Below are 27,309 nucleotides of genomic sequence, written 5' to 3'. Positions count from 1 at the left end.
CTCCAGCCATTGTTAGCCACTGTTAGCTATTGTTAGCCACAGTTTGCCATTGTTAGCCCTTGTTAGACATTGCTAGTTACTGTTAGCCACTGTTAGCCATTGTTATCTACTGTTATCTATTATTAGTTACTGTTATCTATTGCTATCCACTGTTAGCCATTGTTAACCGCTGTGATCGATTGGTATCCACTCTTAGCTACTGCTAGCCACTGTTTGTAATTGTTAGTCACTATTTGCTACTGTTATGCACCCTTAGCTATTGTTAGCCACTGTGAGCCATTATTAGCCATTGCTAGCCACTGTTAGCCACTGTTAGCAATACCAGTTGATAATAACGCATTACACCGGTATTTTGCGCATACAAACATTGTAGCAACATATAGAAGTTGGACATCTCTGTACGTCTGACTGATTTTATAAATAAACAGCATATCACGACAGCTTTTTTACTGCTGAAGCGCTGAGCAGCCATCTTGGATTTTGAGGTCGGGGGTGTATGTGGGGTCGGTCTGGACTTCAGGCGGCGTTCTAGTTGAAATTTCCGACCGATAACTTATTAAATTCCGTCTTCCCAAATCAAATGGAACGCAGCAAAAAGACCGACGCATATTCATCCAAAATATCAAACTTTTCCTCTCAGAGACGTGCATGTTCGCTTCCTCTTCCTTCATCATTCTTCCTTCTTCTCGGCGTCTCTAACTGACTTAATGTGACCACAAGCCCCCCCCCTGCTTCTTCACCTTCTTCAGGTTTATTTTTCCTTCAATAATGTCCGTATCCCATCGACATTCCCATCCCGATCCCGATCCCCAGGCTCTCCCTCAGCCCCCTCAGCTGCTCCTCGCCCAGCCGGGTCTTGTCCTCCAGCTGCCTCTGCTCCACCAGCAGGGCGGCCTTCATCTTCACAAAGTGGCTGAAATAAAAACACATAAACATTTAAAAACCATTTGCGCTTTAGCAGCCCTCCTGTATTCAGTGTGAGGTGGATGGTCGACGTGTTCGTACCTGTAGTCTCGGTGCTGCTCAGGCAGGAGGCAGCGGGCCAGCACCCGGCTGACGGTCTGCTCTCTGTGGTCCACGTGGTCCTTCAGGTCCTGAGCCTCGGACAGCTGCCTCATGAGCTGACGCTTCTTCTCCAGCAGGGGGAGCTAGAGGACAGAGAGAGACGCAATTTAAATTTAAGGACATTTCAGTGACTTTCTCATCATTAATGATTTTGATCTTTGGTGCATTTACGACGCCGCTCACCCTCTCGTGGAGCTCCGTCTCCGGGTCCAGAGTGTCCAGCGTGGTCTCCACCCGCAGCAGCCTCCCGGACAGCGACAGCAGCAGACTCACCACTTTGTCCAGGTCGCCGATGAACATGCGGAACTTGTCCACCTCGTTGGGTTTGCACACCGCCACCACCATGCTCTCCACCTGAGGAGATTGTGTTTTCAGTCACGTGTTCATGATTAAAAATGAGGTTTGATTTGGTGCGTAAAGCCAAATAAGTAAGAATCGGAGGATCTGGGTCTGTCCACGGTGGAGCGGTCTCTTTAAGCGAGTGTGTCCTCACCTCCTCTCCTAGCTGAGCGTTGGCCCTGATGTCCTCCTGCAGACCCCTCTGAGCTTCTCTCAGCACTCCCAGCTTCTTGCGGAGGCTCTCCATCAGCTGCTTCTGCACGACAACGCACGGAAGGACTTGTTAACGGAAGATACTAAAAAACCAAAAACACAAGATTGTACGACGCCGCCAGTCGAGCGAGCGAGACGGTTAGCCGCCGGGCGTCACCTTGTACGTGAGCTCGTCATCCTCGTTTCGGTCTCTGTTGTCGGTGAAGTCCTTCATCTGGGACAGGAGCTGAGCTTTGGCGGCTGAAGTGCTGTAATAGGACGAACAGCTGGAGCTCGCACCGGACCGCCTGAGGGAGGAGGAGGAGGAGGAGGAGGAGGAGGAGGAGGAGGAGGGTTTATTTTATTACACGGCGATAAAACAGATACGCGGTCGTCAAATTGAGTGATTAGAAAGGTGGTTTAGACGTCGAGCGAATGATTTCAGCTGCTTTTGTCTTTTATACTTTTATAACTCTTCAGCTATTTCAAGTGTTTTCACGTAAACTGAAAACTCACGTGTCTAAAGGCTTTAACAGCTTTAACACTTCAGCTCCTAACAGTGTTTACGCTTTAACTAACAAATGATCTTAAAGCCCCGACTCAAAATCCACAAAACCCGCCCTGAAAATGAACAAAGTCTGTAACTGTATGAGAGTCTCTGGTTGGTTGGAGCTGGACGCTGTGATTGGCCGATCTGCGTTTGAAGGCGGGACTTAACGAAGGGTCAATTCAGCTCTATAAAAGCTACTTTAACGTAAACTCCAGGACAATATTTTCAATTTTCAGCACATATTGTAATAATTTTCAAATGTGAAAAGCGTATGTTTTTAATAGAATGATACAGTATGCTGTATATTGCTATTAAATAACATACTTCTTATTATCATGGGATTAATTTTAACCATATGTAGTTTAAAAGGCACAAATTCTGATTAAATTGCTCACGATAAATGTAAAGGAAAGTGAATTTTGGCGGCCAATTGTGCATCTAAACTCTCAGGGACTTGTATTTCTGTGATATGTGGTAACAATTACCCATCTGGCACCTGTGATGGGAAAAAAAAAACCCAACCACAGATAGAAAGCTGGCTGCAGCACGGAGCTCCGGGAGAGGTTGTGGGAAAACAGGGGGATCAGATCAGTGACAAGAACAATCCGGTCTTGTACAAATCAAATGGTCTGTGTAATTAACACAGAGACGTACATTCCACCACTTAAGCCTTTCTCTCTCTCTCTCTCTCTCTCTCTCTCTCTCTCTCTCTCTCTCTCTCTCTCCCTCCCTCTCTCTCTCTCTCTCTCTCTCTCTCTCTCTCTCTCTCGTTACCTGTCCAAGCTGTCGGTGTTGTGCTCCGTGGTTTGGTAGGCCCCTCTCCAGCTCTCCCTGCCCGACTCTCCCTCACCGCTCTGGGGGAAGAGCTCCTCCAGGCTCAGCCTCTCTCCGTCCTCCAGCTCTTCCTCCAGCTCCTCCTCCAGCTCCTCCTCCTCCTCCTCTTCCTCCTCCTCCTCCAGGGAGCCGCTCTCCGCCCTCGCCTCGGTGTCGATGTCCGTCTCCAGGACCGTGACCGGCAGCGCGAAGCAAGGGAGCTCGCTGGTGATCGGCGCGTCCTCCGCCGGGAGCCCGTCGTCCTCCTGGAAGTCGTCGATGTCCGTCTCCATCGGGATGTCCAGGTCCGCGTCCAGGCTGTGCGCGGGACTCGGACTGAGGGTCGCCTCCGATTCGGGGATCTTCTGGGGCTCGATGGTCTGGAAGCCCCGGTTCATACGAAGCTGCTGCTGCTGCTGCTGCTCGTAGTGCATGGAGAAGTAGGATTCGGGAGGTAAGACGCCTCCGTTTTCTAGGACGGGTGGCAGGTTCGCGTCGCTATGAACTCTGGGAGATGTGGATCTCTCCCACTCGGCTCCCGGTCTCACGTTGGACTGCTGTTTGTGAGGTTTCACCGTTACTCTCTCCTGGTCGGGGCTGACGATCATCTCGGATAAACTGCAGAGACACAGATAAAACTTTATTGACACAAATACAAAAAACATGGAAACATGTTTGTTTACCTGCTGCAGTGATGTCACAGTGTACCGCAGGGTGTGGTCAGTACACTGTGACATCATTGCAGGGTGTGGCCACACGCGCAAGAGCAAAACTTACTGTTAACTTCATCTTTCATATATTTCTCTACACTATTAAAGCTACAAACCTGCTCTCTGTTGGCGGAGGTGGAGGCGGAGGAAGCGACGGTAAAACCTCCACCCTCTCCTGCTGGCCGCCATACGGGCCGCTCGGGTCCCTCTCTTTTGGGGGCGGAGCCACCGGCCTGAAGCTCCTCCTGGAGAACATGGGACTGGGCGGAGCGACGGTGAAGCCCCGCTCCTGGGATTGAGCCTGATTCTGATTGGACGGAGCGTGGGCGAAGGGTTGTTCCTGCACCTGTGGTGGATTCTGATTGGACGGGGCGTGGGAGAGTTCCTTGGTTTGGCCGCAGCTGCATCGCGGGCAGCCCTCGGACACTTCCTGTCTCTCCGGGGGGAGACTGTAGGACCTCTGCCTGGACGTCTCGGGCGGAGGGACGCATGACGACGAGTGGGTCGGATGGTGCGACTCTGCGGCGCCGAAGGACGGAGGAGGGGTGGAGTGAGGCGAAGAAGAGGAGGTGAACAAGGCGTGGTGAGACGCGCGCCTGCGGTGGAACTGCTCCCACTTCGGGGGCGGCGGTCTCGGCGGAGGCGGCGTCGTCTTCTTCCTGTTCGGGAGGGTGGCGTCTTCTCCGCCCCTGCTGACTCCGCCCACTCCTTCCTCCTCCTCGCTCAGGGTCTGGCTGGTCGCCACAGAATTCGACGGCGACCAGCGTTGGCTGCCGCCGGCGAAGCGGAGGTCGTTTTCGGACATGGCTCGTCCTCGCAGCGAGAGGGGAGCCGGCGGCGGCGGCAGCGGAGCGAACGAGTGTCCGTTAGGGTCGTCACCGCCGTCGGCCCGTCTGTGGCCCCATCGACCCTGCTGGTGCTGATGATGCGGATTAACGCTCTCTGGAGGTCTGGACTCCCGTCTCCAGCTGGAGTAGTCCCTGGAATGCGGAGATTAGAGAGACGGACGTTTAAAGTAGATACTACTTGAATTAAAGGGTCCACGTTTAAAAAACATTTACTCATTTTTCATTCCGTTTCTTTCCACAAAAAGACCACAAACCACCGAGCGGAGGGAGAAGTTTCTAGTGTTAAAACTCTTCATAACTAAAGAAGTTTCATACTTTATGTTTGTAATTTTGTAAAATTTTAACATTATATAGGTGGAGGCTTCAAATAAGCCCAGTTGGCTTTCTGCCTCCTCCTGCACTGTGATATTCATTTATCTATGTTAGGTTTGTTTGTTTTGAATTTCATTGTTTGAATTGTGCAAATAAAAAAAAATAAAAAATAAAAAAAGTTTAAATTTGATAATTCAGTGATGTCTGCGTTTGAGGGGGCGGGGCTTAGCAAAGAGTTAATTTGTGGTTGTAGGTTGTAGTTTCGTGGTGGAACCGCCGGAACGTTACATTTTCTGATTGCGGATGAGATTGAACAAAGAAAATAAAGTTCGGTATTTAGCGTGTTTTTTGTTTCCCCACCCCCTTCTATTTATGCTAAGCTAAGCTACCTACCATCCTGGCTCCAGCTCTGTATTAACATTTACCAAAAATGTGAACTACTAATTTAATTATTCACGTTTAGACGTCTTATATAACAGTCCAACACTCAAAAACTCAGCTAACCTGATTTATCGGGTGGTTTGATCAACCTCACAACTGTCATCACGTTCTCATGTTGCTTAATTTTGGATTGTGGTGATGCACAGAAAACACACATTCTCATGCGGAATAATTAACGCTGCTCCAAATTTTGGGCAGAAAAAAAGAACATTTGTGTCAAAAACCCCGATCCCTCTAGGTTTGGGAAATTTCCCCCGTTACGAAACTAAAACAGTCGGAGAAAGCGGTTAAATTACAGTAAATGTTTCCTTTTCACATTCCGGACTCTCTGAACTGTTTCTGTCTCGGGTCACGTAACGAGTCCTGAAACATACGGGAATCACCACCCAACCACACGCCATTACGGGCCCGTTTGTTAAGCATGGATGATTGCTCTGCACACTTAAGAGCTCATTATAGTCAAAACACAGTCGGGCATGACTGAGTGGGATTTCTGCCGCCCCCCGTTGGTGCACAATGGGCCGACCCCACCTAGAGTCTCCGGAGACTCACTTAGAGACAATCAAGAAACGGAGCAAAAATGTGTGCCGGGGCCATGTCAGAAATATAGAAGGTCAATGAAGTCAGGAAGAGAAAGAAATGCTCCTCGTTCATGTGAATGAACGAGTGTGTTGGACTAAAGGAAGTGGCTCACCTCTCGGTCAGGCTGTACTTCCTGTTGAGCTTGGACGTTTCCTGTTGCCGGGCGGGATGCATCTGTGGAAGATGTTTTTTTTTTTAAGTCTGGTTAATGAATCTGATAACGAGTGTCCGTCATTTCAGCGCACTTTTCAAAACACAGAATTGATTTCTACTCTGTGTTTCCTTCTAGGGCTGCAACTGACAATGTTTTCCTTCACCAATAAATCATCATTATTCAATCAGTTCTCTTCAGATAATACAGAAAATATCGCAGAGCACAAGTTGACGTCTTCAAATCTCTTGTTTTGTCTGAACATTAGTCCAAAACCCCAAATATTTTAGAGTCAGAATCACAAACGGTTCATGTTTGACACACGCTGCTCGGTTGTTATTGAGTTCAGATTATTTTGCCAAACTTCTGCTCATCTCATTATCATAAAACAGGAGGTTTCATTTGTATTGACTTGGTCGATAAATAAACAGGATAAAACTGATGAAACTGTCTCTTGTGGATGAAAGAAAAGATTCCCTCAAAGACGAACGTGTGGACTGAGGAGGTCACTAAGAGAGTCAACAGTTCAGACCGAGAGACTCAAAATCAATTTCGTGGTAAAAGGTTGAAACTCAACGCTGCTATTATCGCTGACACAAGCGTCCGCCGCTGTTGCCCAATCTCTCCCTCAGTTCAGCTCTTGACCGCACGCAGGACGCGAGGTTTTCTTAACTTTAAACCAACCGTTCAACCGCGGAGGGACCTGGACCGCTCGCAGCGCCGGCGTCCAACAACGGTCACTCGATCCCCCCTTTTTTGTGAAGCTGCTTTTAAAGAAAACAAGATGCTTTTTCGGGTTTCTGGCGGTCCAACAACCCGCATCATCTGATTCCAGTGAGCTGAAAGGCGTTACTCGGTGTCAACGCTGCCAGCTGTTATTCAACTTAGCGAAGGAAATCTTGTTTGGCTCGTAAATACACTTGTTAACGGGGTCGCTGACGGTGTTTTTCTCTCAACAGGATAGATGCCCAGAGAAGAAATCATGTTTTTAGATCTGACGAATGTTGCTTCAGTATAGAAATTCCTTTTTTATCAGTAATGATGATATTCTTGTGGCTGCAGGCCGTGTTTAATGGCTTAACAATTAAGCTATTTTACCCAAAATGAGTGCCAGTAAAACATGAGAGCTGACCTGGTAGCACTCTTACCTCTGTAGGCGTGTAGCTCCTCGCCGTGTAGCCCTGGTGAAGAGGCTGCTGGTTCTCCGGGAGCTGAGAAGGTGCGTTGTTGACGGGATGAAAGGCCGATCTCGGGGCTTGACTCTGGGCGTGGCCGTGGGAGAACGCCTGAGGCTGGAAGTTGTGTTGGAAGTCCTGGTTTCTTTCTTTGGCGTCGTCTTCCCTTTCCTTCTCTCGTTCCCTCTCGAGCTCCCTCTCTCTTTCTCTTTTTAGACGTTCCTTCTCTTTCTCCCTCTCCGACTCAAGCTCCCTCTCTCGTTCCCTCTCCCACCGTCTCGCCCTCTCTTCTCGTTCCCTCTCCCGCTGAATCTCCTTCAGTCTCGCCCTCTCCATCTCTAACTCCCTCTCCTGTCTTTCCTTCTCCCGTTCCCTCGCCCTCTCCTCCCTCTCTCTGGCCTGCTTCTCCCTCTGCCTCTCCATGCCGGTGCTCACGGACATCCTCCGGGCTTCCGTGGTGTTTTGAAGCGGCGAGCTTTCCTGCTGAAGCCCCCCCTGGTAGGAGTACCTCCTCTGATGGAGCTCCCCTCCCTGGAGCTCCGGATGATGGAGGGGTTTCTTCTGCCTGCGACTCGACAGACTCGAGACGTTAGACGCGCCTTTGCTCGTCTCCTCGAAAAACTTCATTCTATCTGCAAACGGAAGGATGTCCGACTCCTCCGTCCGAGAACCGGACGAGGAGCGACTGTACGAGGAAGCGGACGAGGAGGTGAAGGCACAGACCCCGTGCCGCGACCCCGTGGCTCCCGACGCCTTGTCGCCCGGGACTCCGCACCGCCGTTCCGGTTCTGGTTCCGGCTGGAGTTTGTGCTCGGGCGTCCAACGCCAGCGGCGGGCTTTGCCAGCGGGTGCCGGTTCCTCCACGACTCGGACGCCGACGCCAAAACTGGGCACTCCCGGGTCCACGATCTGGACGGACCTGGAGGGGACGTTGTTCTGAGTGCAGGTTGTCGACCGAGTCTGCGAGGCGTCGTCGTTTGATTCACTTGAGGGTTTCGCTTTCTCCGCCGGTGCTGCGGTGGTGCTGGCATCTTGGGGACTAACGGGTCCAAATGCAACTGTGGTACTCCTCTCCTGGGCGGGCAGTTCAGGGTCTGCCCCCTCTTCATTGAGGTCTGGATCCTCTTCCTCCTGGACAGTTTCCCCACTACAGAGCAACCCTCCCGGGCCACGACTCCTCTGAAGCTGGGCCTTCTTCCTCTGGATCTCATTGCGGAGGTTGGTAGCGAACCGCTCGCTACGACGACGGTTTCGCCGATAGTTCCTGGACGCGTTTGACTTCTTCATGTCCGTCTCTTCCGCTACACCCTCCTTATTTTTACCTCCACTATCCAATTCCCTCTGCTCCTCGAGTAATGTATCCACACTGGCAGCGGCGCTAAGAGGCTCAAAATCTCTCTCTAGCATCTGGTCGGAGCTTAACCTTCCCCGGGTTGACGATCCAGCGGGGTCCCCCGGTACGCTCACAGAGCGGCCCCATGGGTGGTGAGGCCCACCGTTTACTCCCATCCCTTCCAGCCTTTTACTCGAGTCTCCGTCGCCATCGTCCCCTTCTAAGAACACGGATCCCGGGGTCGAGCAACGGCTGCCCCCCCACTTGTTTGACGGCGCGTGGAGGTGGTCGTGAGAAGCTTCTTGGTCTTCCCTCGCGGGCTGATGAAGAGATGAAGGGGACCACTGGCTGCTACAAGGGGACAAGGAGGGATCGGAAGTGCTCGACGGATTGCGAGGCTCCGAAGAAGAGCCGTCGCTGTTGCACTGCAACAACTGAAGTTGTGTAGCTAGGAGCTTATCGGGGGCGCCGTGCCGGGGAAGCCCTGTAGAGGAGTGCTTAGTTTGGGAGAGCGTGATACGAGACTCCTCTTGAACCACAACGGAGGATTCTGCAGGCAAGGAGCCGGGGCGAGAGGAGGCGACGGTGACTAGTGAGGCCGTCACCGGATCAGAGACGTGATCTGAGGTCGTCTCTGAATTGTAGTCTTTATTAGTGCGAGGATCACATCTGATACGTCTGGCGTCTTCTGTCTGTCTTTGGATATAGTGCGAGTCTACGGTGTCCTCTTTTAAATTCCCAGTTTTGTCGCCTTCTTCTGGTGCAGGGAAGCCGTTGAGAATTCCCGATTCGACATTCAGAGAGGACTTGTTTTCGTCGGGGTAAAAGGAAACACTGGAAATTTCAATTGGAGCAGAGAGGCAGCGTTTGTTGGCGGCGTTGGGCCGAGACCGGGTCGCCCTAAAACTGTCCTTCCTGGTCGGAGGCTGAGGAGGGTTCATCTTTCTCTCGGTTACCCTTTCTCCGTTTCTCATGATCTCAAAGTCTCCTCCCTCGTAACAGCAGGAGGAAGGTCTCTCTTTTAGCTGAACGGGCCTCGCTCTCGGCCTGGTTAGAGACCTGGACTTGAGGACAATAAGCTGCACCTCGTCCGGGGCCTCGCCAGACGAACTCCCCAGGGTCGAGGCATCGCCGCTCGGGTATCCTCGACAAGCCGGCCCCAGGCTCTGGAGGAGGTTGTCCATGGAGCAGGCGTCCCCGGGCCTCAGCGGCACCGTGGCGTAGTCGGACGCGTTCGAGCTGGCGGAGAACGAGCTGTAGGCGGAGTCTCTCTTGTCGTTGAAGAGGGCGGGGTCGACGGGGGAGTTGCGGGAGTCGGAGTACGGCCGCGTGGTGGTCGTCGGCGCGTCCAAGCTCTCCATGGAGCCCAGGGAACTGCTTCGGTCGGTGGAGGAGTAAGGTCTCGACAGCTGACCCCACTGCAAGGACAAGTCACTGCGAAGACAAGGAGACAAAAGTAGATCAACTACAGTGTTTCAAAAAGAGACTTTGATTATCTATTTGGGATATTAAAGGCAATCTTCAGGCGAAATAAGCAAGCTGTCACGTTGCTATTTTCCCCCTGAAACACAGTTTATGTGGTTCAGGAATACAACTTTTGAACTGCACAGCTGGGGAGTCTGTTTTCTATCAGTCCTGAGGCCGAAGATCTACGGCAGCGCCACGTGATTTCAAAGACATCTGAAGGCGGAGAGGGATTTCCTCCTCATCAAATTCAAACTGCCCGGAGTCAAACTCTCCAAGTCATCCCTGTGATTCCTCTCTTCCTTTCCTTTCCTTCCTGTCCCATCTTCTTTACAATAAATGTTGATTTAATCCAAAACCGCATTTTTTGAAAACCTACTCATTCAGAATTTGACCGACATCGTTAAATGAAAACAAATTTCTTCTCGTTTACTTGACAGTAGGTCAGTTAAGCTTCGCATTGATTACACGACATGATGTTTACAGAAGAGCCCGCTCATGCTTTAGTCAGTACTAACCCATATTTTGTTTATACAGCCCCAAAAATCGCAAATTTGATCCAGAAGGCTTTACAATCTGTGCAACATATGGCACCTGCTGCCCTCAAGACGCTTGATTCAAATGAGGAACGACTCTCCCAAAAAACCCTTCAAACCTTAAGGGAAGCAGAGGAAGGACAGCTCTGACCTCTTGTTGCACATCAAGCTCCTCATTCTGTTCCCTTCTGCTTCCAACTGTCCGATGAAAGGCCAAAAAATGCCCCAAAAAAGAAGAAATGAAAAAGTAATTTCCCAACAAACCCAACTTGTTGGAGAAAACCACATAAGACAAGGTGACGGGGAGTTCTTTTCAGCATGAGGAGAGCTTAAGGAACGGGGGTATCGATTCCAGAAGGGCACCCGGTGTTTTTGTGCTTGGTTGAAATCCAATCCGTAAAAAAGTCTGTAACAAAAATGTCATTTTCATTTTTATGTGGTATTTCTCTTTCCCATATAAAAGAGAGAGAGTGGTCACTCATCCCTTTGTGTTTCTTTGATGTTCTTATTCAGACATTAGGGAAAGTAGCCAAGGAGACAGAGGAGAGGTTAAAGAAGAAGAGACGTTTCTAAAAAAACGAGCTTTGATCTCAAACAAGTATGAAGAAACAGCCGGCAGACTCTCCCCGGGCTGTTTCTGTGGTATTTATGGTTTGCGATCCATGCAAAGATCTGGATTTGTTTCGCTTATAAAAGTATATTACCACAACTAAATCTAATAAAAACATGATCCGCTCATGAAGTCAAATATTTGTGTGGTCTGCAGAATTTTGTGTCGGTCACTTTATGCACTCGTCATTTTGAGGTAAGTAAAATCCGTGACATTTACTTTAAGAGCATGCAAGTGCTTTTGCACGTTATGGCTCATTTATTACAAATCCTATTTTGCAAATGGACTCTTCGGTGCTGAAGAAAAGAATGGGATTTGATTGGCAGCCTTTTGTTTTTTCATGAATTTCTGAAAATCCTTTCGCTGGCTTTTAATACTTTCTAAGTTGTGGAATATAACTCTGTGAACATCAGGTCTGGTAAATATTTTTGTAAATGTTAGGCACCAAAAGTCCACCACATGGAGGTTGGTTTTGGTCAGGGGGGGCAACCGGTTATAAAAAAGTGAAGCCAACTTTTTAGTGTCTTAAAACCTGCATTCTCTCTAATGTCCACCAGGGGGCGACTCCTCTGGTTGTATAGAAGTCTATGAGAAAATGACTCTACTTCTCTCTTGATTTATTACCTCAGTAAACATTGTAAACATGAGTTTATGGTCTCAATCTCTAGTTTCAAGTCTTCTTCAATACAGCATGATGTTCATTTAGTAAATGATGGTCCATTTAGAGTCAAACAGACCATAAAGCAGGGGATGCTTTAGGGGCGGGGCTACACGGTGATTGACAGGTCTCTACCAGAGACGTGTACTCTCTACGTCACTCCTCCTCCAAATATCTAGTTCTAGAACAAAATTACTTTATTTTACATTGTGCTCACATGCTGAATACAAATACAATGCACATGAAATGAATGGAAAACAATGGCTGCCTAGAAAGGTATAAGAAACGCATTTAAAAGTCTTAAATTGTACAGCAAAGGTTCCATTATCTGCGTGAGAAAACTGTCTTTAAAGGAAGTGAGCAATGAATGAGAAAGGAGAGGCGGCTGTATAGATTTGACCCGGGCGACGGCGAGAGGAAATGAGACGGGCGCTGGACAGGAAATGACTGTCCACTCCTGGCCAATCAGACGGCCACGTGGAACATGTGAGTGTGAGTGTTGACACGGATGAACCATCACACACACAAACACTGCTCACAATGAGGCATGTGTGTGTGTGTGTGTGTTCAGACAAATTACACACACACATGCTTTCACGTATTTCATCCGCTCAAAAGAGTTCAAAACCCCGGTGTGTGTGTGTGTGTGTGTGTGTTGATTTTTTTTGTCTCAAACACATTTTTTTGTTTTCAGTTAAAACACACACAGATGCAGACTGTACAAAATGTCCAACTCCTTCACACAAACACGGCTTATTGAGCGTCTTCCTCTCTTTGTCCACATGTCCTGGGAGTCACATGCCATTGTCCAGAGTTATGCCGGGAGCTGCCTCCTCATCAGATAGTGTGTGTGTGTGTGTGTGTGTGTGTGTGTGTGTGTGTGTAGTTTGTTGTGCAGGACAAACTGTGGGAATAAGAACCCCCCCCCCCCCCCCCCCCCCAACACACACACACACTGCTATCTAACCCACACGGGACTATTCCATCTAATAGTGGTTCATTATGTCACTGGCTCTTATCAGAAGGAGAACAAGGCGCTGACGTACCGCCCCATAAAAGTCACAAAGACTATTTTCATTGTGAGTCAACGCACAGACTGCGGTGACTTCCTCTTTCCTTGTTTTTAAAGGATTACAGTTTAGTTTAGTGAGATCACACTGGAATACAAAGACTACTGTACTTACATGCATTCTTTGTATTTAACCCGACTGAACAATTGTTTCTTTGTGGTATAAAATGATCCATGATCACATTTAGAGCTGAAACAATTAGCTGTGTAGCTATTTTGATAATAATAATAATAATAATAATAATAATAAATGCTGCTACAGCCTCATTTGGTTAACTAACATCTTAATTATATCCATCTTCTTATCCTACTGTGACAATATGGAGGAGCATTTATCATTATTGTGTAATTTCCAAAAGTTATTGTCTCACTTTAAAAACGGAAAGAACTACAAAAGTCCCGTAAAAATGAAAGAGCGGCAACTTCCCAGAATCCTTTGCAACCGCTTAGAAGTGCATAAAAGTCAAGCTCAACGCATTTGTGTCTTTTGTCAAAGCTAGCTTATTTCACCCTCAAGTTCTGACACTTTGTCAACTCCCCAAAAATGTAGCTTAGCATTGAGATACTTTAAACCCTTTAGATCCAATGGTTTAACACATTTTAAGCTGGAAAAGTCCAACACAATGATAATTAGCTAAATACTGCTACGTGACAGCAATAAGTGACAAAAGCTGCGAGAAAAATGTAAATTTTAAGGAAAATGAAAATGCATTTTTTTGCAACTAAAGTAACGAAATGAAAAACATCCACCTGGTCGCCGCACAAAAGTGGGACAGACAAAGAGCAGGTCTGATTGGCTGTCACTTTGGAATGCTTAAATAGAAGCCCGAAATAGACCAATGGGCTTCCTGCGTGGGCAGTGTTGACATTAGTCAAACACGGTGATGTCACCTGTTTCCTGGTGACTTACAGTCCTCTCATAGACTCATTGTGTGGGATTCAAACCTACAGCGGAAACCTGCACATTGGGCAAGTTTGTTTTATTGTAAAACTCCCCGACAGCTGGAATAAGGAAGTGAATATATTTAGCAGTGGATGAAATCACAATCGCATATTTAAAATCACATAATAGGAGTCGAAAAGTGAGAAAAGTGACCTCACAGTTTAGTTAAAAATGTTTGGTGTTATCAAACGTTATAACATTTAAAGATGTAATAACACTTGTTATGAGCTAGGTAAATGATTTATTTTGCTCTATAATGTAGCGCTTCATCACATAAAGCGCGACAAATCCGCCGCTCACCTGTTGTCAGCCGTGTGCCAGGGTAGTGTGTACGAGCCGGGGTGGAGCTGCATGGCAGACAGAGAGGGAGGAGGGGGGAGAGGAGGCGAGCCGGCCAGGGGGAGGCAGGGCGGAGGAGACGGAGGAGGAGGAGGAGGAGGAGGAGGAGGGAGCGGCGGCTCCGACAGCTTTGCCAGGTGCCAGGAGTGAGGCCTGAGGAGAGGAACGCTGCGCCTGTGGGAGAGAGGTGAGAGGGTAGAAACCTGTCAATCACTGTGTAGCCCCGCCCCTAAAGCATCCCCTGCTTTATGGTCTGTTTGACTCTAAATGGACCATCATTTACTAAATGAACATCATGCTGTATTGAAGAAGACTTGAAACTAGAGATTGAGACCATAAACTCATGTTTACAATGTTTACTGAGGTAATAAATCAAGAGAGAAGTAGAGTCATTTTCTCATAGACTTCTATACAACCAGAGGAGTCGCCCCCTGGTGGTCACTAGAGAGAATGCAGCTGTAAGACTCTTCAGTATTGGCTTTAAATCTCAGAACCGAAGGTTCGTACTGATTCACAAGCTAAATGTACTCGACTAAGAGAGATTTTGCCCAAATATAAAGAAGCTGCTGTGTTGTTGCATTTCCTGTGTGAACCCTTCCAGTCTAATTATATACAGTGACATAAATAAAAGAACCCCTGACGGACGTCATTTCCTTCCGATACAGTACGTCACGTCCATTTTGCAACCTCCTCTTGTTCAAAGAAACATGTAGTTGTTGTTTTTGTGGTCTAAATAGAACGATTTATCCAGACAAGATGGCTAAGATGTTTATTTTGCAGCCACAGTTGTCAAGTGTCTCTCAAGATCAGGGCTTGAATAAAACTTGCCAACCCAAGTTGTGTGGAAACAGCCCCCTCAGAAGTTGTTTGGTCTTCTATTGGGCTGCCATTAAAAGCTCATCCAACATGTACTGTAAGTTCCCCAGTCTGATCGGAAGCCAGACATTCCAGTGTATCCCATGATATTCCCTAATTCCCTTATACAGACTTCCGATCCCCATATGTTGGCCAGATCCAATTCAACCCCCTGCAGACTGTGTGTGTGTGTGTGTGTGTGAGAGCCAGAAAGGGAAACAAAAAGAAAAACGAGCGAAAATAAAAAAGGATATAAAGAGAGAAAGCTCGGTCAGCAATAAATGTGCCGTTCTCAGAGTCTGAACGGACCACGATGTGTTGGTCTTTCAGATTAATAACAGTTGGGAAAACTGCAGCTGAACGGAAACAAATGTTCATAGGATGAAAACAACAAACGCTGTTGACTTGGCTTAACTCAAAAGTTGACTTGGACTTGTCAAGAGTGAGATTTATCAAGACTCAAACTTGATGTGGACTTGCTTGACTGACTTGAGGCTCGTCTCGCTCAAAATGACATTTAATGAGATTTGAACTCGGACTAAAGGCTCGTCTCCGTTTTGAGTCGACACCTGACTAAAATCCAACCAGGTTTGGACTTTACCTGGTTGGAAATTTGAACTTGACTTGGACTTGATTTGACACCTGACTGATCTCAAACCTGTTTTGAACTTGTCTTGATTGACGTAAGACTTGACGAGACTCCAGCTTGAGTTAAACTTGTCTCAGTAGACTTGAGACGTGATAAGACTTGTTCTCGACTAGGACTTCACTTGGGCTCGTGTCGACTGACTCTACTCACTTGATTTCAACTTCTTCAAAACTTCAAAAGACTCCTTGTTATTGATTGAGACTTGGTTCATTTGACTTTAGACTTGGCTTAGGCTTGTCTTGATTGACTTTAGACTTGACAAGACTCAGACCTAAGTTGGAATAGTCTCAACTGACTTAACATGGACTTGTCTCTGTAGACTTGGGACTAGAATACACCTTTGAAAACCACCAAGTTAACAGCTGGATGTGCAGAACGTCTGAGTCTAGTAAAGTGGTTTGATTCCCACCAACAAAGCCCCCCAGAAGAGTCTTTGGTGAAGATTCCCAAAGTGAAAGTACAAATAGTGAAACGAGACTATTCTGGGTGTTTCAGAGGAACATTTGGAGGTAGAATCTTGGGAGAGGAATGCGGATCCTGGCACCGCGAGGGGAAAGGACCATTTCTGTTATTGTTTATGATGAAGCAGGAGCAGAGGAACCATATCCAAAATAAACACTCTAGTTTCCTGGTCCTCGCTCCTTAAGAGGGATTTCTATCCGAGCCCAGTGATTGTTCGACTCCGCCGACAACATCCTTAAATTATCCCCTGAGAAAGTTTATATAGAGGCTGTGTGCGTTTCTTTTTGTGCGTCTTTACCCCCTATGTGTGTGTGTGTGTGTGTGTGCATGAACATGTGTGGGAACTGTCCAGACCCGACCAGAGAAAATACCATTATCGAACCCACCACCTCCTCTTTACTCCAAGTTTAGCTTTCAGAGATTGATGATTGGGAAAGTCAAAACAAACTGTGCGACGCCAAAGTTAGATGGAGAGAGTATGATAAAGACAATAGTGCAACTTAAGAATGTAATATAAAAAGCAACTGTACTGTTTTGTAGCCGTGCAGGAGGGAAAGTTCTTTCAAAAACCACATCACCAATCCTTGTTTTTCCAAAATGCTCAGAGCAATGCTCGAGGGAGGATCATGTATTCCACAAATTTTGTGATTTACAGTTTGAAGAACTGCATCTTCTACATGGAGGCAGTGAAAATCTGACATATCTATAACATCCTCTCTACGAATGAGCAGTTTTTCCTATGTTACATAGCATTCTGGTAATTTTAGTGGTCCGTTAACGCTGGTTTTAACTGAGGAATGTGTTGATTTCTTTAGTTTTTAATTAGCTCTGCAGTAAGAAAAGGCTGGCTTCATGCATTTATTCGTCCCAGTCAGCATTATTTGGGGATTTGCAGGTCAAAAAGACGTCCAAGTGAGAGATTCATTTGTTTCAACGATGCTTCAATGAAAAACAAACTTCAAGTTTGTCAATCCAAGAAAATAAAATACAAATTTAATAGTTAACGGGGTGTAAAAACTGAAAGCGTCAGACAAATCTACAACTTTAATTTACAATTATATGCATCATTCCTTCATCTTATCTTTATCATTCATCAGTTTAGTCTTTAAAATGTCAAAGACTTTGTAAGTCCAAAACCAAACGATGTAAAAGTTTAATGTCATTTAAGTAAAATATAAAACATTAAAAGCAACAAATAAGATATAGTGGGATACATATTTATATATATACAAATTTGCAAATTTTCTCCTATCAAGTAAACTTAATTTGGTCATTTTCTGGTTGTTCTAGTTGTTTTATTATTTGCATTTATCCACTTAAGTCATTATATCAACATTACTGATAATCAAAAATCTCTTTGTGTAAATATTTTGTAAAAGCTCCAATGAAGCTCCAATATTAAAATCTACGCACGTTGGTAAACAAATATTGTGATATTTTTGGGGGTGACTAGCATCCACCATGAGAAGGTTGCAGTTCTTGTAGGTGAAGTTTTCTTGAGGACCTAAAATCTTTCTTGGGGAGTGGAGTGTTGCAGTGCTGCATTCAGTGACACTCTGTAAACTGCGGCCCTTTCATTCACAGGACACAGGAAACATAGCAAAGTTTCGCTGTTGTCCATTCTATCAACTGTACGAGTTGTTAACAACATAATCCACAGAAATCCCCCTTTCCTGTTCTGTTGACACTGTAACCCAGTTGGCTACCTTTCTCAGCAAACGGGAGTCACATGAATCATGTTTTTCTAAGAATGTGCTGACGTACGGGGAGGTAACCGCGTGTCCTGGACGTGGAGAAACCGAGATAACGAGTAAATCGCTGTTGTGCTGTCGCCGCGACCGCGAAATCCAACCGGAAAATCCAATCAAGTTTGAGGGAGACGTGGCGAGCTCCCATTTATAAATACATTCTTTGTTTTTGTGCATCTGAAAGTGAGGAATAAATACAGTAAACACACACACAAAAAACAAAACACATGTAATGGTGGTTAACGCGTGAAACGAGAGACACAAATGTCGAGAGAAAAAAAAAAAGAAGAAGTCAAAGGCCGAGAAATTCAGAATTCTCCGTCCTGCAGCTCTGAATGAGCTTCTATGAAAAGGATCGGCTGGAATGTCCCACTTAATGCTCAGAAACTGCAACAGCTGACTGATACCGCAAAGGTCAAACGCGTATAATCTGAGTCTCACACACACACACACACACACACACACACAGTATACAGTACAGAAGGAACAGCAGACAAAGGCAGCCAGACAAATAGAGTCGTCTCTCAAGGACACAAACTGTTGCAAAAGCATGACTTTCAGAGGAGAGGAAGAACAAGATGGGAGGGTTGATTAAAAAAGATAAATAAGAAGAAGAGTCTTGCTCAACAACCCCTCCCTTGTAGATAAAAGCGTGGTCACGGTTGGCCAAAATGGCAAAAACTTTCCCGTCAAGTGTAAGAAAGTAAAATTCCTGCAAGAAGAACTCCGGTAGAAGATGAGATTATTCATTTTAAACCGATATGCAACCTCAGCAAAGACCTACCGGACTCTGAAGCGCGCGCTGTCAAACTGAGCTCCCCAGCATCCCTGACACCCTGGAGGTCAAGTTCAAGGATTTGAGCGTCTACTCGGCAACACGGACTACTCTAAAGTCCTCCTCGCGAGTTTTCCTGAAGCCGGGGTTTGAGGTTTTTAGTTTCGTGACAATCGGTGGAAAAGTGTCCCGAGAGCCGAGTGTCCGTCTGAAGAAGTGAAACAGCCTGCAGAGAAAAAAACCACCCGACGATGCTCACGTCCCCTCTCCCTCCTCTTCCTCCTCCTCCCTCGCTCCTCTCACTGGAAGACAAAACATGGCTATTCCTCTCTCTCTCTCTCTCTCTCTCAGTCTCTCCCTGCCTCTCTCGCCCCCTCCCAGGCAGGATGTGTGAGTCAGTGAGAGAGGAAGTATTGTGGGGAGCAGATAAAGTAGTGGACGGCTGCTAAAATAATACCCAGAGTTCCACACTGTTATTGTTTGACCCGGGAGGGGGGGTGTGTGTGGGAATGCAGAGGTACTTCCTCCTTGTGTGTGTGTGTGTGTGTGTGTGTGTGTGTTAGCGTGCACGTGTGTGTTTGCAGAGCGTGAAAAAGTGATAGAAAGAGCAAAGAAAGCAGAGACAGTTGGACGGACGAGGGGGCTTTTTTTTTTGTGTCTCGGTTTTGGCCGAGAGACGAGAAAAACAAAATGTGATGAAAGACGAGGAATGTGAGAGACGATGGGAGGTCTGCAGGAGAACTCGGGAGTCTGAGGAGCAGTTAAGAGAAGCAGCGAGTGCAGGTGATGAAGAGGAGAGGTGACTTTTATTACTCTACTCACTTCTGTTGCAGGAACATCATCAGACCTTAACCGTTACACCTCCATGCTGGTGATAACCAGCTTTATTTTAGGCTTTTCTTTGTACTTTACTGGGACTAGGACCGTGGCATTTTGCAGGATTTATAACAGACAAACTGCCGTTTAATATTAGCAGTGAGCAACGATTGTGGAGGGAATAATGTATCTACTGTAAAGTATCTCCCCTTACTGCCGGAATAAAATAACAAATAAATGAAATTTGACTCCTCACATCTAGTAGCTGACGAAAACATTTAATTGAAAAGAATAAATTAAATTAAATTAAAAATAGGGCATTCTCCAGTTTTCAGATACCAAGCGTATAAATTACATGTCACCCCGCCTCTTTCCTGTCTCAACAGAATGCTACCTGATAAAAACAAAATTTAAAAAATGCTAAAAATAAATTAAAAAAAAATAAAAAATACGTAAACAAAAAATTTTAAATAAATTTCCAGAAAACAAAATTATTATTATATAATTATTTTTTGGTATTTTTATAATTATTTTTTAATTAATCAATTTCAGAAAACAGTAAAAAAAATATATATATATATTAAATAAACTATACATAAAATATATAAGTATAAAATAAATGTGATTACTGTAACTTGAGTCAAAGAGTACTTTTCTAACCAAATATAGATTCAGCAGTTTTGCGTTTACTTTGTTATCTTCCCACTTATACACACACACAGAAGTACGTATTAAAGCACTGAACTGTAGCTGCACGTCAACCCAATCTGTTCACCATCTTTGGATCCAACACGGAGGTAAATACACATTGAACAGCCGCTAAAATCATCGCCTGGATCAGTGTCACTCCTCCACCGCCTCGTTATTCTGACCAGACTTGAACCTCGCGGAGCGAAAGCATCCAGAGGTGTCCGACGTGAACTCTGCTGAAGTTTAACCAACCGCACAACAGCAGACACTTAATAACCTGAGGCCCTCAGAGGGCTTCAAAGGAGTTCCTGGAGACGTATATCTCCTGCAGACTGTGTGTGTGTGTGTGTGTGTGTGTGTGTGTGTGTGTGTGTGTGTGTTATATATACATGCATGTGAGCAGATTCCTCACATTCCCAGTCTTCCCTTCAGACGGGTGAAGGGTTAACTACGCTAGAAAGCCTAAACAGCCTCACGTCGGTCCCTTTGTGTTCGCCTGCAATCAGGAACTGTTTGTTTGCTGTGTGTGTGTGTGTGTGTGTGTGTGTGTGTGTGTGTGTGTGTGCCTTATGGGTCTTCATCACCCTTGATAATGGATGACATGCTTGACATGCATTTACTGCTTAGACGCACACAAAAGTATCTCTCTCACACACATGCACACACACACACACACACACACACAACCCCACATACACACACACACACACACACACACACACACACACACACACACCAGGTAATCAGTGCAGTGAGGCTCATACCAGAGGTCGACAGCAGGAAGGGTGAAGTCCGCTCTTGCATCTGCAGCACAATGCGCTGTTTGTTACTGCTTGATCCCCTAACATTGTGTGTGTGTGTGTGTGTGTGTGTGTGTGTGTGTGTGTGTGTGTGTGTGTGTGTGCAATCAGTACTCTACTGCCATTAACTTCATCTAACTGTCGAGAACATTGACAGTGAGGATCAGATGCTGTCCCGTCAGTCAAAACAGGGTCAGACACAGAGCATCTGAAATGACTGGACAATATCTGTTCAAGCTCTCTCTCTCTTCATCAACATCAGTGATTTAGTGTGATGACACCTCATGTCCTGGTTCCTCTTCCATAAAAGAAACATCATTTTAACATGTGTGTGTGTAGGGAGTCAAGCCAGTGTCGGGTTTCATGGAGTCGCAGTTTAATGAGCCAGTTAATAAAAACCAGGCCGGAGGAGACAGATAAACTGTAGAAGACCACACGCGTAGAGGACGATCTCACTCACTCACACACACACACACACACACACACACACACACACACACACACACACACACACACACACACACACACACACACACACACACACACACACACACACACACACACACACACACACACACACACTCTGTACTTGGACTGCAACTAACGATCATTTTCAAATTGCTTGTTTTAACGAGACAACAGCTCCGATCTGAAAGTTCTTCAGTTCATCATCGTATCAGACGAAGAGAAGCTGGAAACCTTCTCGTCTGAGCGGCAGAAAACAAGCAAAAAGTTGTAATTTTTACTTAATAAATAGCAATTAAAACAATTAACACGTGCAACGAACCCCACGGGGAGAACACGCAAACTCAACACAGAAGGGCCGTCCAGCCCGGGATTCGAACCCGCGGCCCCTCTTGGCGACAGCGCTAGCCCCTCGGTTCTTTATCGTGCATGTAGCGCTCGACTTCTTTCACACACATCCTTCATCTCGATCCACAATGTGGATCATTCGTCCCAAACAGCGTCGCAAGCTAAATCACTTACAGTCAGGGCCCTAATCGGACCCACGTATCTCTGTGTGTGTGTGTGTGTGTGTGTGTGTGTGTGTGTGTGTGTGTGTGTGTGTGTGTGTGTGTGTGTGTGTGTGTGTGTGAGGAAGAGGTCTTGAGGAATTCCAGGAATGTGTATTGTTCAGTTAGGGAAGCAGCGATGGGGGGGGGGGCAGACTATTGTGTTTCATGGCTCTTGGCACCGCAGACCTCGGTCTTGCCCCGGTCTCCTGAGACCCTGTGGTACAAAAACCTAAACAACGGGATGTATGTGTGTGTGTGTGTGTGTGTGTGTGTGTGTGTGTGTGTGTGTGTGTGTGTGTGTGTGTGTGTGTGTGTGTTGCTGAAGCAGCGATCAGCACAGGTTGCTGTTTATTCCCAACTGAAAACTCCAGTTTAATCTATAATAATGCCTCGTATTTTATAAGATTAACATATTTTTTGTATGTAAAATCAAAGCTGTTGAATAGAAATAGTGACAAAAATAAAAGTATAAATAAAAAAAGTACAATATTTCCCTGTGAAACATAGTACAAACACATAAAGTGAAAATACTTCCAAGATTCTGCTTGAGTAAATGTATGTACACGACATTACAACTATTTGACAGTTCTTGACTGGATAAAGATATAAAATGATTGTTTGTCACAACACGTCAAAATGTTATTTTGCCTCAAGTTCCTCCGACTCTTTCACCACTTCACCATTCTTTCTTTCATCCCCCCCCCCGTCCAGACTTGGCCAAAATAAATGTTTAGTTTGTGCGCAGCAGAGATGAAACAAAGAGCTTCGTCACGAAGTTCTGTCGAGACATCAAACGAGACGTCTTGTAATTATCGTTTTTTAATCTCCTCGTGTTCACTCCTCCAGCGTTTCTTGTTGCCACGTAACTCCAATCTGGGATTTGTTGCCCTGTAATCTGATTGTTTTATCTCCGAACTGTAGTTTGGATTTTCTTCTGAATTTGAAAAAAGATTGACAAAAATAAGACAAAACAGCTGAAAGTTTTGTTTGCAAAAAGTAAATTTTTTTCAATATGTACATAAATTTTGAGCCAAAAATATTGCCAAACTTGAGACCTGAACCCAACCCAAAGGTCTCATTTGGGGCAGCCAGTTAGCTTAGCTTAGCATAAAGACTGGAAACAGGGGGAAACGGCTGGCCCGGCTCCGTCTAAAAAGGTACCCACAATGCAACACCTCTAAAAAAGCTCACTAATTAACACAACATACGTTGTTTGTTTAAAGTGCATTAACAATAATAAACTCCTTCGAAAGAGCAGTTTCCTGTTCCATCAGCAGCCGTATATAAACTCTGATATATATATATATATATATATATATACTTGGTCTTTGCAGGCCGCTTCTTCTCACACATATTTCACCAACGCATGAAGTCCAAGCTGGACAGGAAGTAGAGAGAGGAAACTTAGGAAAGAACAGGAAATTATGCTAAAGGTGAGGAATGTTCTCCTGCCTCTCTCATGGCTGCCCACTGAGAGAACACACACACAGACACACACACACACACACACACACACACACACACTCTACAGTTTGATCTAACAAAAGGTCGGTGAAAACAGGAAGTAGTATAGAAGTAACATTTCCAGGTCGAGCCAACAAAACATCCCTAAACATTCTTTCCCTTCCAGAAATACAGTATATTTGGAAAAATCAATCACTTCTAAACACCCCAAAGAAAAGACAAAGATACCCGCTGACAAAGGAGGTGAAAGGTCCTCATGCAATATTTAAAAAACAGAAACGATGAAGCAGTAGAAATAAAACAGGAGTAGAAGAGACAATCCCACGTAGCGGGATGGTCGGCGCGGCGGCCATTTTTATGTGTACCGCTGCCGTTAATGTCGTTGTAGCGCTAACTTTCCGTATGAGCTAAACCGACTTACGGCAAGTCGCGGACTCATTCAAGGTGAAGTTTTGCAGCAATGACTAAAAGGAAGCAGTGTAGTAGTAACGTTAAGAAGCGTAGAGAGCGGAGTAAATTAGTAAAACTAAGCATTTTTTTTTGTGTAGCATGAAAGCATGGTGGAATTAACAAGCTAGCTAGCTCGTTCTACCGTGCTTTAATGCTACACCGATGTGGTTGTCGCCACAACAAAAATGACGACCGTTCTATTATTTCTATGTACAGTATTATTCATGTGCAGTAATGTGACTGTTACGTGGTTAAATTATGTTTCTGGGTAATGAAGTCCTTCAACTGCCACGAATAAATCAAACTGCTGCTTCTGCGTTAGCGTTAGCGTTGAAACCACACTTCTTAAATGATCCTTTGTTTATGTTTTCTTGTTATTGGGTTCTTTACGTTAGCGGACGATTTAAGTAGGAGGAAAATAAAACACGAGTTAACGGCAGTGTGGGTGCTTTGTCATCACCAGTCTGCTCGTTAAAATGCCCGTGAAGCATCGCGACTGATGTAAAAGTCAAATGGGACCAAACACGCTGCCTGGAAGGCCAGTAAATTCCTGCGGTTTGCCAGATTTAGCCTGCATGCCCGCTCTTCTTTCAGCGGTGCAAGGACAATGCAGCAAGATATTATATTTAAAGAATGAACAATAAAGTGAGAAACGAACATAAAACAGAGTGCGTGCAAATGGTTTTAACATCCTTCTAGGAGTCGAAGAACATGAGAATCAAATGGTTTATATTTCCGGTGTTGCACAACTCCTCATTAACGTCATGGAAAACCTGTCAGATACAATACAGCCCTTTATAAATCCAATACGAGCCTCCGTATCAAAGCAGAAAAGTGGCACAAAAGCACCATTTTCCAACCCCGAAAAGTGGAGCAAATCGTCATCTCTCCTCGCCAACTCCTCATTTCCTTCCTCTGCATTTACATCATGTCATTAAACCCACTATGTACATTTTCCTTGCCTGCTCTCTCCGTTAGAAAAGCTCATTTATTCACCAATGCTCCCACAGTAAAACACTGTACGGGGGGAACCCCGGTGAGTCATTTCCTGATGCTTCCAAGACAAGCCGTGGCGTGAGAAATCCACGTCTCTGCTCTCCATCTCAGTTCAGGTTAAGTGAGTTTTAATTGAGCTTAGAATAACAGAAAAGGCACAAATGCATTTCTCACACTCACTAAAATACATGTAGACATGTATGCATGCACACATAAAGACATATATGCAGACGGAGTCCACGCAACTTAGCGCAAATGTTGACAGATGTTTGGCGGGCGGCCATCTTGGAAGACCAGGTAGTCGTGGTGAAATATGAGGGCACCAAAACAGCAGCGCCTAAAGAGGCTAGTGTTTAGAAATAAGGGGTTCCAAAAAGGGTTCCTACTACCCAGAACCACTTGCTTACATTGAAAATGACTTGTAGAATGTTAAGGTTTCGCTCGTAGTGTGAACACCGCAAAAGGGTTTTTCAAGGGTTCTTTGTAAGAGTAAGGGTTCTATCAAGAACCCCTTTTTGGAAGAAAGATTTCCTCGAGGATTGTTCACAACACGGGCGTTAAAAGATCCTCACAGCCCACGAAGAAAACTAAAACCTGTAAGTGAACTGAAAGTGTTGTGGGTTGAGCTGCACCGCATCAGACCTGGTCTTCTAGGAGCCTCATGAGGAACCCTGGTTTGGTTCTAGAGGAAACCTTTGGAATATAAAAGGATTCTCGGTAAAACCCTCTGGATGTGTTCTAGATGAAACCCGTGGAATATAAATGGTTCTTGGTAGAACCCCCCCTGGGTTGGTTTTAGATGAAACCCTTGGAATATAAATGGTTCTCAGTAGAACCCCCGATGTGGATTCTAGATAAAACACTTGGAATATAAATGGTTCTCGGTAGAACCCCCGATGTGGATTCTAGATAAAACACTTGGAAGATATATGGTTCTTGGTAGAACCCCTTTGGTGAATTCTAGGAGAAACCCTTGAGATATAAAAGGGTTTTCTTGATGAATCTTAAAATAGAAAAGGGTTCTTGATAGAACCCACTCAGTAGAACTTGTTAGCATCCTTTAGAAGGTGGAGAAATTCTGCATAGAACCTCCAGAATGGGTTTTGGGTGGAACCATTACCCCACAGAAGAGTTCTCTGTAGAACCTCTCACAGCTGGTTCTTGATGGAACCCTTCAAAGAATGTTCTCGGTAGAACCCTGTATGTTGTGGTCTAAGTACAAGGTGGTACTTGTTTTTAATCTTGCATTTTGACGGATATGTTTGGGAGAAATGTAAATAAAAAACTGCAACAGAGGCAAACTTGTAGGTATCTTGTTCTCCTGCTGATCCCTGAATATGATGCCCGTGTTGTTCTTTTTGAATTCCTTCTTTGTCTAACATGCTCCTGACATTTAATACAATGAGGTTATTTCTGCCTCCATCACACACACACACACACTCCCAATAATAACGACCCACTGAGTCAGAAAAAGAAACAGCGGTCGGTCCATCGGTTCACATGCCATCGCCGTACCAACGGCCCCCTCGTGTTGTTAAAAGAGGTGGTAACAAGTTCTGGCTTTTGGACTAAGGCTCCTTTTCCACTGTTAAAACTATACGAGAAGAGCCAGAACTCCTCCGGTACCTTCCAGAGGGTTCCGTGTTCCTCCTGTAATGACTGGAACTGGCACAGGGAGTCGGGGGTCACGGGTCCCGCCCAACGCCGACGCCGTGATTGGCCATTAGCGTCAGTAACGTGTCAATCAAAGCGGGTTTAATTCATGCGTGCGGTGGCCACGGTTAGAGCGCTCCTGCCAAAACACAAGCACCAGCTCTCTGTACCGGCATACAGAGAGTAACATACGCACACGATCCAAATAAAACACACCGATTCAGCCACACACACACACATTAAAGGTAATTACAGTAGAATGAACGTCATTTTAACGAGGACGTTTTGTTGCTAGAGTGGTGCTTTTTAGTGTGAAGTGTTTCAGATGCAGCATCATGGGAATTCTCCTAAATCTGCATTTATAAAAACAAATATATAAATATCCTGTACTGTGTGTGCAAACACGTCTACATACTGTTATTATACATAATGATCATGTGTAGAAAGGAAACTCTAATCTGAGAGGAACAAGTGTTACTTTTACATGTGGAGCACATGTGGATAATGATGCACACATGTACACACTACACACCACACACACACACACACACACACACGCACACACACACACACACACACACACACACACACGCACGTAGGAGTCAGACATGCAGAACATACCAGACGCTGACACACTCTCAGTGGATTTAACCGGGTGGCATTGCTCATGACCGGTTGCATTCCTAAAACCGAGTCTGTGTGAATGAACCTATACTGCGTGTGTGTGTGTGTGTGTGTGTGTGTGTGTGTGTGTGTGTCGGCCTACTGCTGCACAAACAGGAGCAGAAAAAAATAAAACAGCAAC

At 45.6% G+C, this 27,309-nt stretch overlaps 1 protein-coding gene across 1 annotated transcript in view; it reads right to left on the bottom strand.

The window, feature by feature from the left end:
- Positions 1–762: 762 nt before the first annotated feature.
- The window catches only part of shroom4 (shroom family member 4), a gene marked incomplete at both ends in the record, with an annotated part of 41,208 nt that continues 14,661 nt past the window's right edge, over positions 763–27,309 (bottom strand). The window contains 10 exons of the mRNA XM_079184376.1: positions 763–913; positions 1,006–1,148; positions 1,249–1,419; positions 1,559–1,660; positions 1,775–1,904; positions 2,921–3,577; positions 3,786–4,649; positions 5,965–6,026; positions 7,152–9,945; positions 14,092–14,304. Of these exons, the coding sequence (XP_079040502.1) occupies positions 763–913; positions 1,006–1,148; positions 1,249–1,419; positions 1,559–1,660; positions 1,775–1,904; positions 2,921–3,577; positions 3,786–4,649; positions 5,965–6,026; positions 7,152–9,945; positions 14,092–14,304 (5,287 nt within the window). The remainder of the gene's footprint in view (positions 914–1,005; positions 1,149–1,248; positions 1,420–1,558; positions 1,661–1,774; positions 1,905–2,920; positions 3,578–3,785; positions 4,650–5,964; positions 6,027–7,151; positions 9,946–14,091; positions 14,305–27,309) is intronic.

Source organism: Pholis gunnellus (genome assembly GCF_910591455.1).
Source record: "Pholis gunnellus genome assembly, chromosome: 23".
In the NCBI taxonomy this organism is placed as follows: domain Eukaryota; kingdom Metazoa; phylum Chordata; class Actinopteri; order Perciformes; family Pholidae; genus Pholis; species Pholis gunnellus.
This window is presented reverse-complemented; position numbering and strand designations above follow the sequence as displayed.